The sequence below is a fragment of the Mytilus galloprovincialis genome, chromosome 8 (genome assembly GCF_965363235.1).
Source record: "Mytilus galloprovincialis chromosome 8, xbMytGall1.hap1.1, whole genome shotgun sequence".
Taxonomy (NCBI): domain Eukaryota; kingdom Metazoa; phylum Mollusca; class Bivalvia; order Mytilida; family Mytilidae; genus Mytilus; species Mytilus galloprovincialis.
In genome coordinates this window covers 37,609,916-37,629,000 of record NC_134845.1, presented here as the reverse complement: position 1 = coordinate 37,629,000, position 19,085 = coordinate 37,609,916, and the positions used below count along the sequence as shown (strand labels likewise).

Genomic DNA, 19,085 nt, shown 5'->3' with positions numbered 1-19,085 from the left:
TTTTCAAATATTCTTAAAGAGTTCGGTATTTTTGTTATTTTACTTTTTGCATGACTAAACTAAATACTAGTACAATAGATGACATGGATAAGGTAAGGGTAAACAGACATTTCATGAATCAATTTCTTACTAAAACACCATTAACAAAAACCTCTATTGAGACCTCAAGATTGGTTGCTTGATCAATTCAGATTTTATTTTAGATTTTATTCAGTGACAACAGTGACATAATTTTTCACATATTCTGGACATGAAAAATTTACCAGGAATAAAAGGGCGTTTAAATAGTGCTTGCAATCGTTCCTTATAAAAAGATCTAATGTTAAGAGTTCACAGATATACTGATAAAGGTACGGTCTTAACAAGAACACTCCTTTCAATGACAATCTTAATTGTCCAGAAGGCAGATATATGTAGTGCAATGCTTGCCTTTTTCAATACTCTATCAATCCTAAGGATTAGGCTTAATGAACAGAAAAACACAGTTCTAACAAAAATTTATTAACAAAGAATAAAAGATCTAAAATTATGATTTAGTGCACAAAGTAAAAGGTAATATATAAACAACTTCTGATATCACATAACAGGTATACAGTATGTAACATTACAGGAAAGTTATAAGAACTCATAGATCATATAAGTAAAAACATATCATGATACCTTTATAGTTTCTTGAAATATCCAATATGTCAATGTCTTACTGTAAGTACTGTTTGATGTTAGTTTGTATTGTCGATGCCACTGCTGGTTACTGTCCCCCCAAGGGTACCAATAGCCAAGTAGTTTCTATGGTAGAGGCCTCTGCTGGTAAATGTCCCTCACGGGTATCACCAGTCCAATAGTCAACACTTTTATGTAGATTTGAAATAGTTTACCGTTTATACAGTTGAATTATACAAAACACTTAAGGTTTTCTATCCCCATGAATGGATTACCTTAGTCGTATTAGACACAACTTTTTAAAATTCTCTGTTACAAATGTATTTCAACTTTGTATTTTAATTGGTCTACCTACTGTTTTCATATAGAGCCACTGATTGGTCTATAAGATAATAAGAAAACTTTATTTTAATTTACAAATAAGCAACACAAGCTCTAAAGAGCTTTTGACCGAATATAAAAACATATAAATAACATAAAAAGAGTGCATTTTGACATACAAAAACAACCGGTAATACAAAGTTGAAATCTCACATACACAGCAATAAAAATAAGCAACAAATTTTCGAATGAAGTAAAAACATGCTAGACCAGAGCAACCAAAAGTAACATGAATAATAAACAGCTCAAGAATTATCTGCAAGCAGAACAGTGACATTCCAAACCGTTCCAGGACTGAACAAGACTTTTAAAATGTGAAAAAGTATTTTCAGTCCTGAAATGATTTGGAAGGCTGTTCCATAAAGTAGCAGCAGCAAATTTGAACGATTTTTTACCATAACAGGTTGACTTTACCTGTGGAATTTCAAGAATATTTACATACCTGAAAAAAATATTTAGATTTTTTGACATTTACCAAATTTTGTAAGCAGGCAGGAGCTATATTGTTTATCATTTTAAAAGTTTCTAGAGCCATTGTTCTTATCCGTCTGATCTGTAAGAAGGGCACCTTAGCTTTAAGTAAGAGGTCCTTGTAGGAGCTGGTAAAATCCTTGTATACAAAACGGAGTGCTCTTTCCTGCACCTTTTCTAGTTTTTTGTAATTTTTCTCAGTGCAAAAATGCCATGCCAAAGGGCAAAAATTAAAATTACTTAGAATAAAAGTACGAAATATAGTAAGTTTACAAAGTCTATCCAAAACTGAGCCTAAACGTTTTAAACATTTAATTGCTGTGATGCCTTCCTACAGATTGAGTTGATATGAACATTGAAATTTAGCTGGTAGTCTATTTCAATGCCTAATAATTTTACTATTTTTTTCACATGTAAGGTTCGAATTTTGAATATGTATAGATGTGTTCTTTTCAAAGGTCTTTTTGCCAACAGCCAAAAGTTGAAATTTGTCAGGATTTGCTTGCATTTAGATTGCTGATAGATTTCGTATGTTTAGTAAACTTCAATAAATTATCATTTGACAAACATAGTTATTAGTGACAAGATTGCAAATAATATTTCTATTAAATTTTTAGTTATAAGTTCAAAGCTCATATTTTGGAAATACATTTTAAAAATGGGTCAGGATCTACTGGGGACGGAATGACTTGGGACCAATCAACTTGGGACGGAATGACTTTGGACAGATCAACTTGGGACGGATCAACTTAGGACGGATTGACTTGGGACAGATCATCTTGGGACAGAATGACTTGGGACAGATCAACTTGGGATGGAATGACTTGGGACGGATCAACTTGGGATGGAATGACTTTGGACAGATCAACTTGGGATGGAATAACTTGGGACAGATCAACTTGGGACGGAATGACTTGGGACAGATCAACTTGGGGCCAAATCAACATGAAAACATCAGGTATATAATTCAAAATATTAAAATATTCATGCCTTTGTTAATAGAATAATAGGGCTATCATGTGTCCTTTCTAAATCAATTCTTTATTTATTGCACATAAGTAAAAAAAATATCTATATAAACAAAAGAAAGTAATAAGATTGTTATTAGTTAACATGTAAAGATAAAGTGATATATAAAAAAATGTGATTACAAATAATTTATTAATAAGTGTTATAGATTGTTGTAATAAATAACCATATACAAAATATCAAATAAGTGTAAAAAATATATAAATAAATAGTTATCACAGTGATTAAAAAAATAACAAGTTAACAATAAATGCAATATTAAACATTATTATCTACTGTTATGAAAATCAAATTGAGCATAGAAACAATATATATGAAACTACTGATAGAATAAATCTACAAATATACAACAAGGAACTAAAGTTCTATGGATGTTCCCATGTATGGCTCATTTATCAATCAAGTGAGATTTTTATACCAAAAAAGCTATTAATCTAAACATAGCTTCTTTGACCATGCTAGTAATTAAAAAGTGAGATTTTTTAGAACACTCAACATTGCACCTATCAGTCTAGATATTGCTTCTGTGTGTTCAGCTGTCAATGATGAAGTACGATAGCCATAACAGTAGAGGCAAGAATTATTGATTCTGAGCTATGCATTGCTGAAATAACATTTTGTAAGATTTTTTTATATTTACAGTTGAAGCATTCTAATTAATAAATTAACACAAGAAACAATTCATAGTGATACGCCTGCTTCCTCTGTCTTTAAATATACAACAATGATAAGCATTATCCTGATCGTATCTTAGGCTTTTATCTTTTGCACAAAACATATCTACTGTAGCATTTGTAAAAGAAACAAACATTTTCAAATCACTGGAGAATAACAGTAGCAAATACAAACTTGTAATCTCTAGGTATAAATTATACAAGTACCAAAATTCTTGGAGGATCATATAATTACTGGTGAGCATTGTTTTTTTAAGTAGTTCAAGATTCGATTTTTGAAAAGATTATGAATGCAAGATGAGCAACTAAGTATACAAATAAATATAAACATCTAACAATTACCCTGAAATATTACTCTTCTTAAACATTACAGAAAACCAACAAAGAAAACATAAAAACATATTATTGCTTCATTTTATAGCTGATATGTTGGTATTGTTATCCAGATTTATATCACGAAGTTTCCACTGAAATGTCATTTATTTTACATAACAGAGCATGTACTGGAGCCTTTGACGTCTGCCTGTTTCAGTCCATTTCTGTTTACAGTAGATGCAGGAGCAGGCCTTTGTACTGATGTCTGATTCTGTTCATTTCTGTTTACAGTAGATGCAGGAGCAGGCCTTTGTACTGATGTCTGTTTCTGTTCATTTCCATTGGTTCTTGATGCTGGAGAAGTCTTCTGAGGTGATGACTGATTCTGATTCTTATTCTCTGGTTTTTCTGAAAAAATGAAACATTACACAATTAGAAAACATAAAATGCAGTCTTTAGGATGTTTACAACTCTGTTTGCTTAAAAACGCTTTTATATATCTCTTATAATTATTAAGATATAAGACAAAAATACAAAATATTGGTAAAAACCATCATCAAAGAGCAATTACTATGATAAGTAGTTGACTGACAAATTTGACTATGCAGACTGTTGCATTTTAAAGTTTCTCTCTACAGTATACATTGCAGCTTTCAAGATAATATGCAAAAATGAAAAAAAAAATGATAAACTTTGTCATTTAAGGGCAATAACTCCTATAAGAAGTCCTCTGAAAGTTTTGACATTTATGGACAATTGGTAGAGCTTAATATTCTGAAAATTTCTGCCCCTGTCAGATTTTCTCTTTTTACAAAATTTTCAAAATAATAGACAAAACTTGCATTTTACTCCCTATGTTCTATTTTGCCATGACTGCCATGTTGGTTTGCAGGCTTGATCATCAGACCCATTTTAAAGTAAGATACCAATAAAATGTTTCGATGAGCGCAGCCTGATACTACAGAAGAGGTTGAATCCTGAACAGTTGGGCCAAATTTGAACACAATATTCAAGCTTGATACTGTCTAAATTAGGATGTTATCAAATTTTTTACATAATAAAGGTTTCTGACACAAAACAAATATCAAAATCTTACAAATCTATTGCGCAATACTGTGCAATAGAAGATTTCTTCTTGCAACTTTATAAAAATTTTGAAAAAAAATTGGAACTCCCAAAAACTTTTTGACCCCCCCTTTTGGAGCAATTACCCCCACACTTGATCCCTGCCTTTCCTTTGTAGTATGAAACTTGTAGTATAATTTCAGAGAGATCCATACACTCAAACACAAGTTATTATCTGGAAACTAGATATATGCTCGTTTTTGGACCTTTTTTTGGACCCTCATTCCTGCATGAATGGGGCAATAGCCCCAAACTCAATCCCAGCCTTCCTTTTGTGAAATGGAACCTTGTGGTATAATGTCAGATAGAGCCATACTCTTACATACAAGCTATTGTCCAGAAACTACAAAAAAGCTTGTTTTTGGTCCCTTTTTCCTAAACTGTTGGCACCATAACCCCCAAAATCTTTCCAAACCTTCTACTTGTAGTATTAAACATTGTGGAACAATTTCAGAGCAATTGAAATACTTATACATAAGTAATTATCCTGAAATTAGAAAAATGCCCCTTTTGGGTCCCTAATTCCTAAATGGTTGGGACCATTATCCCCAATATCAATCCCAACCTTCCTCTTGTGGTACTGAACCTTCTTATTAAATTTCAAAGACATCCATTCACGTTAACTAAAGTTATTGTCTGGAAATCAATGTGTCTTCTGACAACGTGGGCGACATCATACCATTATACGATCCAAAAAAAGTTTGGTTTAAATTTGGCTTAAAAATGTTAATGTAGATTTAAGACAAGTGTATCAAAACACTGACATGAGTGCTTGTCATGTAAAGACCCTTTTTGACGTTGCTGATCCCAACATACTCAGACTCTTTTCATTTAACAAACTTTTAGCTTTATATGTTTCTGATGATGGTAGATCAGACAAAGAAAGTTGGGTTTAGTATATATGTAGAATACCGTAAAAATATAAACGTCAGCTATAAAAAGCCCTTACTTGACAAAATAAGAATCAATGCAAACAAGAAAACAACTTAAACTATAAAGTTTGTATTAATTAATAATACCTTTTCCCTTACCTTTAGGTTTCTCAGCATTAATCTTTTCAGGCTCTTTCTTTCTCTCTTCAACCTTTGGTAAGCTCTCTTTCTTAGCTTCCTTGAGAGCACTGTCTTTTTTAACAAGTCTGGCTTTAGATTGTCTCCTGGCTAGTAAGAAGTCTTCATCTTTCCACTTAAGATAATCCTTGCTTGCTTTTAAGAAGTCTGATAGCATGATATCTTCATCATACAGGACTGTATACCCTGAGCTGTGCATACTGACAGTACCAGGTGGTAGAAGAGTTATACCAGTCCTATCATGGTGGGTGGTACACAACCAAGATATCTTCCCTGTCTGGAGGTAACATCTGTAATCATAATCATATTTTAACTCCTGAACTATAATGTAGATTTGTTTATTATTCATATTACATCATTTTTAAAGGATTTCATCAGAAGAGGGTCTCAGAACAGATGAACCACAATTTAAAAGATCAAAGTGTACAATTTTTTTCTTTATAGGATTGTATGTAAATTTTTGTCAAACCACGTAATCAAATATAAATGGACAAATGACAATTTGTACCAAATAAAATCTATGAATCTGACCCACAGCATAAAATTCTATAATATAAACTGAACAAGATTATCTGTGAGCTATTGTGTACTAATGATACACCCATTATATGTGTTTGAAATAGAGCAAAGATCAAGCATGCAGGTTTCTGCTAAAAAATCTGATTTGCAATTCCTGGGAAAAGGCAGTCTTTAAAGACTTATATTTATAAGAAAGATGAACTAACATATGGGGGACCCATACAGGTGGAAGGGAGAGAACATGGACAGGGGGGCATACAAGTGAAAGGGGTTGGGGGATGACATAGACAAATTTCCTTTTGATTCCACTGTTTATATTTTTGGGTCATTGACACAGGTATTCTTGACCTATAATCCTAGAAAATTTAAGCTTGCTATCTAAGCTCTTATAAGTTAAAACTTAAAATAATCCAATTTTACCTTTTTCATTCATATCAATTTTGAGACATGAGAGTCAACCACAATTTGTTTGGGAAATAAAAAAAATAAACATTTAAATGAAAACCCCACGATCTTCATCTCCTTTAAATATCAAATCACTCGTAACAGCTATCACATACAATATCTGAAGTATTACCTGTTAAGTTGGTTTATAAACTGTTCATAGTCATCAAATCACTCGTAACTGAGCTAGCACATAAAATATCTGAAGTATTACCTGTTAAGTTGGTTTATAAACTGTTCATAGTCATCATGTTCTGCTACAATTCTATGAATAGTCTTGTAGGCATCACTAAAGTTCTTAGTATCAATACCTTCCTATTGGAAAATACAGTAAAATTATAAGATTTATTTTGAGTTACCGTATAGCAGGTTATTTTCAAGGTTGTAAAATTTCGTGATTTTCAATGAATAAGGTATACCAAATATTTTGGCGGATTCAAAACTTTTATCTTTACCTACGCATGTACACTTGTAAATTGGTGTAATTTATTTTGGCGATCGTGAAAATAAGCAAAAATAACTTGTTATATAGTATCATATATGTAGCTTTATTATTAAAATATCCTTTTAAATGACATCCGATCCTATATCAAAATGCATTTATATTTGTGAATCTTACCTTATTAATGGTCAATTATTAAATAAAATTAAATCAATTCATTTAAAAGTTGTATATAGGTATCGGTCATCCTTTCTTAAATATTTAAATTGTTGACTTTCAGCGAATGTTATATTAAAATGGGTATGTTTTTGAGGCAAAATACCTCGTGGTATCATCTGTGTCTTACTTTTCTTATAAAATCCATAAAAAGTTCTCCTTTCACGGAGGAACTCAAACAATTCATGGAGACAGAGCTTTGTTTCAGTATGGCATATATCCTGGCTAGGTATGGAGCTGTTTCCTTCAGTGTCTTCATGATTTCATCTTTCTTCAAATTAGTCAAACTCAAAGGATTCCCTACAAGATGCCAGCCCTGAAATGGAATACAGATATCATAACTGCAATAGCTATATTCTAAACAACTATAGATTGTATATAATGTGCAATATAAAAACAAGAGTGCACACACTGAAATGTGGTATGATTTCCATGACATCTCTCAAACAGAGACCAAATTATATAGAAGGTTAGCAACTTGAGGACCCTGTTATCCTCAACAATGAGCAAGGAAACAAATTCAAATGCTAATATTGAATTGAACCATTATAAATACAAACAATTGTAATATTTTATCAGAAAATCAAAAAAAATAATTTATCCCCCCTTGCATACTAATCAACATGTAAAAAAAAAAGTTTGAAGCCATCTTTTAGAGTGGAAATTTAAGGGGGCTCGCGGGTCTGAATAAATTTTTTTTCTTAATATAGGATTAAGATATATTTTTCTATAAATGAAATTTATCTTATACTTAATAGAAAAATGAAATTAAAAAATGGGGTCACTGTTCTTTTACACTCACAATCTGCCATCGAAAGAAGCATACACTTTTGTTAATGTCCTTTTTTTCTGTTGAACTAATAGGAGAAATAGAGGTAATATCGAAATAAAAACTACAGAAATCGCTTAAATTTTACTATTATTTAGTTTATGTACAGCTTATTCGAAAACAACAATAAAAAATACAGGTCACCGATGAGTTAAAAAAGATATTTCAATTTTAATGCAAAAAAAAAAAAATGGCATGGGAGATAATTTGGAGCTTTTTCAATGATATCTACATTTTAAAAGTTACCTGGGGCCAACACGAGTTGATTTTTTGGAAAGATTTTTGTACCATATGAAAAAGTAACAACTACTTAAGGTAATAAATAAAATTTGTAATGAAAAATAAATGTTTATTTTTTTTCTGAAAATTTTATACCCGCGAGCCTCCTTAAGTACAGCTTATTTGAAAATAATAATAAAAAATATAGGTCACCGATGATTTAAAAAAGATATTACAATTTAAATGCCAAAAAAAAATGGCATTTTTTAACCAAAGGGAGATAATTTGGAGCTTTTTCAATGATACATACATTTTAGCAGTCATCTGGGGCCAAAACGAATTGATATATTTGAATGATTTTTATACCATATGATAAAGTAACCACTAATACAGTAATGAATAAAATTTGTAATGAAAAAAAAAATTGTTTATTTTTTCTGAAATTTTTATACCCTCGAGTCTCCTTAAGAATGAAAATCCTTGCTATTTTCACAAGTTTTATAGTACAAAGCCAGTAATTACTGCACAAATCAGCAGAGCAGAACCAAGAGTAAACACAATCAAGAACTCATCATTGTAGACTCACATATATATTCTAACAAGAGTGCACACGCTGAAATGTCTCGCCTTCTTTACTAATCATGGATATTATGTTGATAGTCCCAAATATAAAGCTTTATTTCAACTGTCACATAAACTCAACATTAACCAAGAAAGCTAAACATTGACCAATGAACCATGAAAATGAGGTCAATGTCAGATGAACCATGTCAGGCAAACATGTACAGCTATCAATTCTTCCATACAACAAATATAGTTGACCTATTGCTTATAAATTAATTTAAAACAGACCAAAACACAAATACTAAACACTGTGCAATGAACCGTGAAAATGAGGTCAAGGTCAAATAAAACCTGTGCGACTGATATATAGATTATAGAATATTTCCATACACCAAATACAGTTGACCGATTGCATATAGCAGTGTTCCAGCTAGCATGAAATGGAGGGGCGCCACGCCCCGCCCCCGAAATTTTGCGCCCCTGCGCCCCTCTGTGCCCTTTTGAAAAAAAGTTTAAAAAACATCTTTTTTCCTCATATCGTCGCCATTTTGTTGAGTTCTTTATACACACACTTCATTAAGACAACAGATTAAAATTGTTGACACTTGTTACCTGATTATAATCACCTATTTGATTAGAGTCAATTACTTAATCAGGTGAAATTTACTACCCTGTCTATAAATCCCTTTACCCTGAAGCACCAAACATCAAAGTTAAATAAATTGATTATTTTAACACCTGACGATGCAAAATATAATTTATAAAATAAATGTGAACGGTGTTCATTTCTATTGTATTTGTTATTTATTATGTCAATTCCAATAGGTCAACACGCAAAATGCATGAAACATGATGTTACTTTGACCTCCGTAGCAGAGTTCAAAAAATTTATGGGTCACTGAATATTCACAATTCAGATCGTTTTTGTTTTGATGTTTTTATTTTTGAAACTGATCTTTCAAACTAGTTTTAATCCAGAAGAAAGTAAAAACATTGCTTGACTGTACCTTAAGTTGAATATCTATATCCAAATTAAATTAATTAAAACTGTAATCCATGATCACAAATTGAATGCTTTGTTTACAATTGTTCAAAGCCATGTGCTTTTTGGCGGGAAAATTCGGAAAACCCCTTATTAACAGGAAACAGTTACATTTCATTGTTATTTATAGATAGTAGGAATTTCATTTTGGAAATCATTTTGATTACAACTTCTAAGATTTATTCATGAAAAATTATAATAATTTCTTGGGGTGAAACTGATAATACTTTTTTATTAAAATAATTTACATCTAGGGGTATGGAAAGGGGGGCTGTTTTTTTTTTGTTTTTTTTTTCAATAATATTACAAATATATATAAAGTTCACCAGTCTGAAAATACATGCCATGGTTAAATGGATTTTAATTCTGAAAAACTCATGTTTATTTAATTCCTTTATTATTTCCATCATAATAAGAAACAAGCTACATGTATAAGGTATTTCAAACATATATTTTTGGCTTTTATATAAGAACATTCAAGACTATTAGTATGTATGTGCCTGCAGTAAAAACAAACCTGGTAAGGCCTAAAAAAATTCTTCAGGGCCCTTGTAAAAACTTTTGAATCCAGGCTGGCCTTCAGAGAAAATGTTAAGTATTGTTCCTGACTGTATTGCAGATTTATGTGAAGTTTTTAAACTGACATGCACAATTCATTTCACAAGTGTAATAAAAATAATTCTAAAAAACAACGCAGCGCATCGCGTTGCAAATTCATCTTAGACCCACCATGCATCAAGAAATATGTCTTTATGTGGTAATATTAAGTATTTGATTTTTTTTCAGTGAGAACGCGCTAAAGTGCCCTTTTTAAAAACGCGCCCCTCTATTTTCAAATCCTAGCTGGAACACTGCATAGTATTAAAAAAAATAGACCAAAACTCAAAAATTTAACTTTGACCACTGAACCATGAAAATGAGGTCAAGGTCAGAAGACACCTGTCAGCTATACATGTACACCTTACAATCATTCCATACACCAAATATAGTAGACCTATTGCACATAGTATAAGAAAAACAGACCAAAACACAAAAACTTAACTATAACCACTGAACCATGAAAATGAGTTCAAGGTCAGATGACACCTGCCAGTTGGACATGTACACTTTACAATCCTTCCATACACCGAATATACAAGACCTATAGCTTATAGTATCTGAGATATGGACTTGACCACCAAAACTTAACCTTGTTCACTGATCCATGAAATGAGGTCGAGGTCAAGTGAAAACTGTCTGACGGGCATGAGGACCTTGCAAGGTACGCACATACCAAATATAGTTATCTTATTGCTTATAATAAGAGAGAATTTAACATAACACAATGTTAACTATTTTTTTCAAGTAGTAACTGAACTATGAAAATGAGGTCAAGGACATTGGACATGTGACTGACGGAAAGTTCTTAATATGAGGCATCTATATACAAAGTATGAAGCATCCAGGTCTTCCACCTTCTAAAATATAAAGCTTTTAAGAAGTTAGCTAACGCTGCCGGATCACTATCTCTATGTCGAGCTTTCTGCAACAAAAGTTGCAGGCTCGACAAAAATCAGCTCAATATGTGAAGGCGTTCAGAAAAAAAGTCGACTGTTAGTAATGTGGAATGACGGAATGAAGGATAACGGTAAAATTATATGGCTCCAACATCTTTGCAGCTGATAACTGCACACTTTGATAACTGATACATACAACAGATTTTCCTGAAATTGCAATAATTAATCCAGCATTTTTGTTCATTCTACAAAAATTGCTGGCAATAATTTGTGAATTTAAAGTTATAAATCAAAACACATGTTTACCTGTTCATCCTCACACAGTGCTCTAATACAGAATTGTTCTTCGTGCCAATCATCCTTAATCTGTTTTCTTTTAGGCTTAGAGGACTTTGGTCTTTGTGAAAACAAATTGAAGCTTGAAAATCCCCCTCCAAGACTTCCTTGTGAACCCATGTCATCCATAACATTCTGTTCATTGTCATCTTCATCTGAAATGAAAGGGGGAGGTTTGTGCATACTTATAAAATATTTGTAATTCTTGAATAAACAAGAATGTGTCCCTAGTACACATATGCCCAACTTGCATAATCATTTTCTATGTTCAGTGGACCGTGAAATTTGGGTCAAAATTCTAATTTGGCATCAAAATTAGAAAGATCATATCATAGGGAACATTTGTACTAAGTTTCAAGTTGATTGGATTTTAACTTCATCAAAAACTACTTTGACCAAAAACTTTTACCTGAATTGGGACAGACAGGCATACTAAGAGACCAATGAAAAAACAAAAAGATGCAAAGACTGAAAAACCTAATGCCCATAGGTGGGGCATAAAAAAGGACCAAACTGACTGTTATTGGAATACATGTACTTATCAAATTAAGATTTTTTGTTTTTCTTTTCATAAACTCAATGTTTAATGAATTGTAATTGTGCTGATGGTTGTAATATTGTTGAATTACATGTAACATGACATAAAGGAAAGATGGGGTCTGTTTGTTAAAATATCTCATTTTATTTGTATGAAGTTATTTTTCTTTATAAATAAGTTCCTTGATTTCACATACACAGGCACTGTACATACATGATAGTGCATAAATCTGCTATAAATTTTCTATACAATGGTTTTATTACAATAATACTCATGCTTAACTAGATGTTTTACTGGGGGAATAGCAATCTGATAAAATAAACATTGAAAAAGTTTTAAATTTTTTTTTTAGCAGATGAGCATAAATATTCTGTTTTGACCAGCTCAACATAATATTCGTTTTGAAATATTCAAACAGAAACTATTAAACTTCATCTGTGTACATCCAATAATAGATTTGGTTTGATCAACTTCTACCATGGTAAAATATAATTCTTCTCAAACCTTTGCTTGTGGATGTCTTGAACTAGAGTTGAGGTGCGAGCATTTACTCCATGTTGAAGGACTCGCTGTGAATTTGACATTGAGAACAACAACAAAAATGGCCATAAACTTGTTTTTTCCTTTACTTTTGATTTTGTCAAGAGTGTGTACAGATTTTGTGTAATGAAAAATACACCACATATTTTCTTTTCTATTACACAGCCTTACCTACAGTCACAAAGTCAAGGACCAAAAGTTTAGGTAGCTCACTTCCATCACCTCTAATCATCTTAGATATATGTCTCAAAAACTTTCTCTGTATCAACTCAACTTCTTCCTAAAATTGTAAAGTAAAGAAACAGTTTAGGTGATGCTATGATATTGATTATGGTTTAACAAATAATCTAGGCCAACCTTAAACAAGAGGCTGTCACAACGACAGCAAACCGGATTTATTAACATTTTTTTGTGTCCTGGCAATATCACAAGAACCATTACTGATGAATGTGAAAGTGAAAATCTTTCAAGAACCATAACTCCTGAACGGTAAAAATCAAAATCGCCATTATTGAACTTGACCTTCATTTAGTTGTCAGTAACAACATATTAAAATTTTAAAAGCTTTGGTTGAATGGTTCCTGAGTTAATGCACGGACACGACTGGAAACTCCATTTTTCAATCTTTCAAGAACCATAACTCCTGAACAGTAAAAGTCAAACTCGCCATTATTGAACATGACCTTCATTTAGTTGTCAGTAACAACATATTAAAATTTTAAAAGCTTTGGTTGAACGGTTCATGAGTTAATGCACGGACACGACTGGAAACTCCATTTTTCAATCTTTCAAGAACCATAACTCCTGAACGGTAAAAGTCAAAATCGCCATTATTGAACTTGACCTTCATTTAGTTGTCAGTAACAACATATTAAAATTTTAAAAGCTTCGGTTGAACGGTTCATGAGTTAATGCACGGACAACATTTGATTCCCGCCCGCCCGACCGACCGCCCGCCGGCCGTACATCCCCAAATCAATAACCGACATTTTTGTCACAAAAATCCGGTTAAAAATTGTTTGTTTGGCATTGCCGACCCACACTATCAGCAGGTGGGTAGGTAGGTAGGGATTTTTTTTTTTTTCTTAACATTTAAAAGCTTTATACATGTAAATTATGAAGTCTCTAGATCAATGTTGTCTAAAGCATTGCAGCATTGTTGTGTGTACATGCTGGTAGTTTCTTTGAAAGGGGTCAACCGTCAATGTCACATTCTACATCATGGATAATTTCATGTAAGACAGTCAGTTTTATTGGCAGAGTTAACCAAAGTACCCAGAAAAAAACACAGAACTGAGGCAGGAAACTGACAAATTAACCATATCAAATGTATGATGTGAAAATTGATCTTTTATTGTGGGACTGCCCTCTGAACAGAGGCCTGATGTCACATCTTGAAGTTGTGGTCACAGTTTGGTAAAATTACCATAAGTTAAATGGCTCAACCACTAGGGCTCCTTGTACAAATGGACAAAGATTTAAAACTTTGATTGCTTGCTTTGGTTTTATAAACATCACTTTCTACACCATATAAGTAATTTCAAGGCAGTCAGTTTTAGTGGCGTACTAAACCGTAGTACTTGAATGAAAACGCCAAACTGCGGGAGGAAACTGACTAACCTTATCACATATGACACAAAAATCAAACCTTAATTTTACAACTGCCCAACTAAGGCTCAAACCAATACCTAGAGGCTAGTAATCATACATGTAAGGTGTGACGAACTACCATACAAACACGCCTACTGCCCCTGATAAGTTTTGAGGATAAAGGATCTGTACCAAATTAGGATAGCAAAATATTGAAAATTTGGAAGGTTGGCACAAATAGACATACTAATATCATCCAAGTGCAAGGTTTTTCAGGGCTAGGTTTAAAACGTATGATAAATTCAAAATGGAAATATGCAGCAGGACAGACAATTTTTGCAGACAAATAAATTATGGGTTGTAATGCTTGTTTGATTAACATGATGGACATGCATTACATGAATACAGATAAATTAATGAGCCCTTAGAATTGTGGAAAAGGATGGGATTTTATTCATCACTAGTACGCTAGATACATTTATAAATATGTTTCTGTCAGTATCTTTTCTGTTTTAAGAATTATCTTATTCATGTTAAGAAGAAAGGCAAGAAAAGGGGGAAGTACCTCAATTGACACAAGATGTTAGTCTTTAAAATATGTATGTTTTGTTCCAGGCTAGCATCTACTGGTACAAAACTACTATAAACCTGTAAATCTGGGACCATTTTGGTCTTTTAGCTTTGGTGCTTACAGCCATAATTATCTTGAATGCATCATTGTGGTTCTGACTGTAGTAGAAACTTTGTTCTCTGGTTCAAGGGAAAATTTGTCAATGATAAATTTCAAATATTTAATAAGTTCAACAAATGTAAGAGCCACGCATATTTGTTCTGTGATGTCCCGGTGAAAAACTTCTATCTCATGAAGCGACAAAGTCAAGCAGAAATCTTCTGTTTCTGCTTTACAAAAGATAAAATTTGAGTCCTCTACAAGTCTCTCAGAACGTTTCTTTCAAAGAACAGCTGAAAATTTGATTTTTGATAAAATCCATGTCCCTTAACCAATTCATTGCAGCATAGGGAGATGCTTTCCCCTGCCGGCCTCTTTGACATTACTTTTGGCAGACTTTTTCTATTCCAAGTCATTTAAATGTTTGCTCCCAATACAGTGTAAGGCAAGCCCTTTTAAGATCGTGATTGACGCCATCACGAGTTGGTTGACCGTTATGGAATAACCATTTCACAAATGATATCGGATATGTTCCTCAAGTCGTAACTACAATCCCCTTCCCTTTCATGAATTTGACCTACCGAATTAGACTATTTACCGGATTTGTAATCACATAAGCAACACGACGGGTGCCGCATGTGGAGCAGGATCTGCTTACCCTTCCGGAGCACCTGAGATCACCCCTAGTTTTTGGTGGGGTTCGTGTTGTTTATTCTTTAGTTTTCTATGTTGTGTCATGTGTACTATTGTTTTTCTGTTTGTCTTTTTCATTTTTAGCCATGGCGTTGTCAGTTTGTTTTAGATTTATGAGTTTGACTGTCCCTTTGGTATCTTTCGTCCCTCTTTTGAAATAAGTAAAGCCAGGAACAAACTCGGCGGATACGATCAAATTCCGGCACAATTTCGATTTTTTTTTTAAATAAAAAAAAATAAATTCTTGAAACACAAATAAAATTATTTGGGCGGCAAGTTTTTCAGTGGGTCGGGCGGCAATGCCAAACAATTAAAATTTTATTTTAGGCCCTATGCATAAAAAAATCCCATAGCAGTTGGGGTTTGAAACTGTTACAATATTCGGTTTTTCTTTAGTATGTTTCCCACCCTCCAATTTTTGTTGTTGCTTTTATTGAAAATGAAAGAGGGCACAGTCTTTCAATTTTATCATTATACTGTAGAAGTTTGTTTTTCTTTTCTTGTCCCTTTCAAAAGTTTTACCCCCACTTTTCAGTCTACTACTACAATACTGATGTGCTGAACAGTTTATACAGATAAGACCTCATTTCCTTGAAACTAATAAAAAACTTCATAAAGTTCATTGTACAGAACATATAAGGGGAGATACAAACAGAGTGTCACATTATCTTATTTATATTCTGTAAAAAAATTATGTAACAGAAACTTTATCAGCTTGATAAATTAACTGTATTATACCTGGAAAGAAAACCTATTATCTCCTTGTTGTCTTAATTCATTTTCCATATCTTCTAGTTTCATTTTATCCTGTTTAGCCTGAAGTTTTGCCAGTTTTTCCCGTACTTTTTTTTGCTTTGCAGTTTCTGGACGCAGTAGGTATTTTTTCACACATTCTAAGACTTGGTCATAAGCTCCACTATTTTTTTTCTGCATCTTTACAACAGTGGCCATATCTCCTTGTTTACTTATCATCAAACTGACCTGTAAGTATTCTTTGTACATTATATTACTCAGACATCTAAATATTGCTTGTAAGAACAAAGACCATATATTTTAACAACATTTATTAAAATTCAAATTGTATAAAACGATATTAACCCGTATGAGAATATTAGGAGGATTCCGCTTAAAAATAGCAGGAACCCAGGCGGAATCCACCTAAAAATTAAGACTTATAGACGGAATTAAGGCGGACATGGAATATTGAAAAAAATCCGCCTGAAGTATCAAAGACCTTAGGCGAAATATTTACTACTTTCCTGTTGAGTTAACAGGATTTCTTTAGTAAAAGAAATATCATAGACGGAATGCTGGACTTAGTATATTTGTTCAAGTTTGTTAGGAGGAAATTGGACTTAAAAGATTTTGTTCAAATTTATCAGGCGGGAATTGTACTTAGAAATTTTTTCTAACTTTTGAGGCAGAATTGTTCTTTTAATTTTTTTTTCAAATGAAAATGTATCATTACTGATGAGAGAGTGCATGCATGGTGATTATTTGGGCCATAAAGCCAGTATTTGTACCCCCCTGAAATCCAACATATTTAATATTTTTATATTTAAAGTCTTAAAGATGGCATATTAAATTCAATTAAATTCAAATTGTGATAGCATTGTTAGGTAATTTATAACTTTATGTTATGTGTTGCTATTTATATACATTTAAACATATAAAAAGTGACTAGAATATATATACTTATTTCACTAACAGTGATAACAATAACTTGTTTTTGAATTTTCCAACATAGGAATTGCAGGTTAAATTAATTTATTTTCAAGTACAATTAATTATTAAGTGTATCTCTATTTAATTAAGTAATAATCATGATAATACACAAATAGTATTTCCATGCAGTCTCTTTCTTATCAGTTAGTGATAGAAATGTTATGTAGGTCCCCCATCTGTTTTCCATTTGCCTCTGTGAAATGGACAGGAAATGATATGTACACACTCAAGAGTTGGGGCCTTATGAAGGAGACCACATTGCTTTGTACATTTCTCTTAAATTGCTACAGTCCAAAATATAAAAATAATAGATAAAAATTGGTGAATATTATTTATTTATTATTATAAATCAAATATTTAAGATTTAGGTAATTAATAGTATAATGATTAGGGAAACATTTCAAGGAATCAAACAACTCCCAAAATAACCCCAACACTCAGGTCAGATTCAAAATTTGAACTTGCAGACATTACAAGAAAAGATGTCTTAAATATTTATCTTGACCAAAATATGAATTTTACCATGGATGTAGAGTTGTGGACTAAAAAGAGCCAAAGTAGTCTATTAACATTAAAAAGTGCAGATGTATATATTCTTCTGATGACATGACTATTGGATTTGTGAAGATTGATGTTTTCATACTATTTTGGATTGAATCTTCTGGTAAGTTGAAATTATGAATATAAGTATTTCAACCTTTTTGAATATTATGAAACTGCTATTTCCTTCAAATAACTTGTGACATATATATATATAAGTACCATGTAGGATCAAGAAAATAACTATATAAGACCATTCAATTTTTGCATAATTACATCATGTTCATAATTACTGTGGTATTTGTGTATGACACAAGACTTATATCTTTAAGACAATCTCTTTTATATGATATTATTTGATAGCAAAATTGGAGATCTGTTGTATGACTGTAATAATTAAATATATATAATAGACATCTATTCCGAAAAATCATAAAGCAGTCAGAGATATAACTCTATAGGGTTATTACAGAAAATAACTTACGTGTGTTATTACAGATACTTTTCTTTAAATTTTCTAAATCTGTAATAACATATGTTTGTTATTTGTAAAATTATTTAATCTATAGTGGACTCTAGGGAACTCTTGAGACTTTGCGCAGAAACTAAATGCATAGCCTTGATAATTAATTTTTAAATTGAATTAATACATTTTTGATTAACCATGGTTAATCAATGAGACAAGGCTATTAAGGAATTAACTCAGCTGTGATAACAAAGCTTAGTTATTAAAGGAATGTAACTTATTATATAAGACACTTGAGAATTACTGAGAAACTTGCGCAGAACCTCATTACATGCTCTGGTCATTATTTTTTACAATAAATTTAAATACATTGTAATTAAGCATGATTTATGTCTGAGCAAATGCTTTGAAGTGATATAGAGAAGCCGTGATAACACCCTTTAGTTATTACAGGCATATTTTTTCTGTAATAACATATAGGTGTACTATTC

General features: G+C 32.1%; 1 protein-coding gene across 1 annotated transcript in view; it reads right to left on the bottom strand.

Annotated features, from left to right (window-relative positions):
* Positions 1–482: 482 nt before the first annotated feature.
* Positions 483–19,085, bottom strand: part of LOC143041854 (uncharacterized) — a 130,160-nt gene continuing 111,557 nt past the window's right edge. The window contains exons 60-66 of the mRNA XM_076213958.1: positions 16,602–16,844; positions 13,082–13,190; positions 11,803–11,987; positions 7,477–7,662; positions 6,903–7,003; positions 5,687–6,015; positions 483–3,938 (exon numbers count right to left, since the gene is read on the bottom strand). Coding sequence (XP_076070073.1) covers positions 3,700–3,938; positions 5,687–6,015; positions 6,903–7,003; positions 7,477–7,662; positions 11,803–11,987; positions 13,082–13,190; positions 16,602–16,844 — 1,392 coding nt within the window. The 3' untranslated portion in view covers positions 483–3,699. The remainder of the gene's footprint in view (positions 3,939–5,686; positions 6,016–6,902; positions 7,004–7,476; positions 7,663–11,802; positions 11,988–13,081; positions 13,191–16,601; positions 16,845–19,085) is intronic.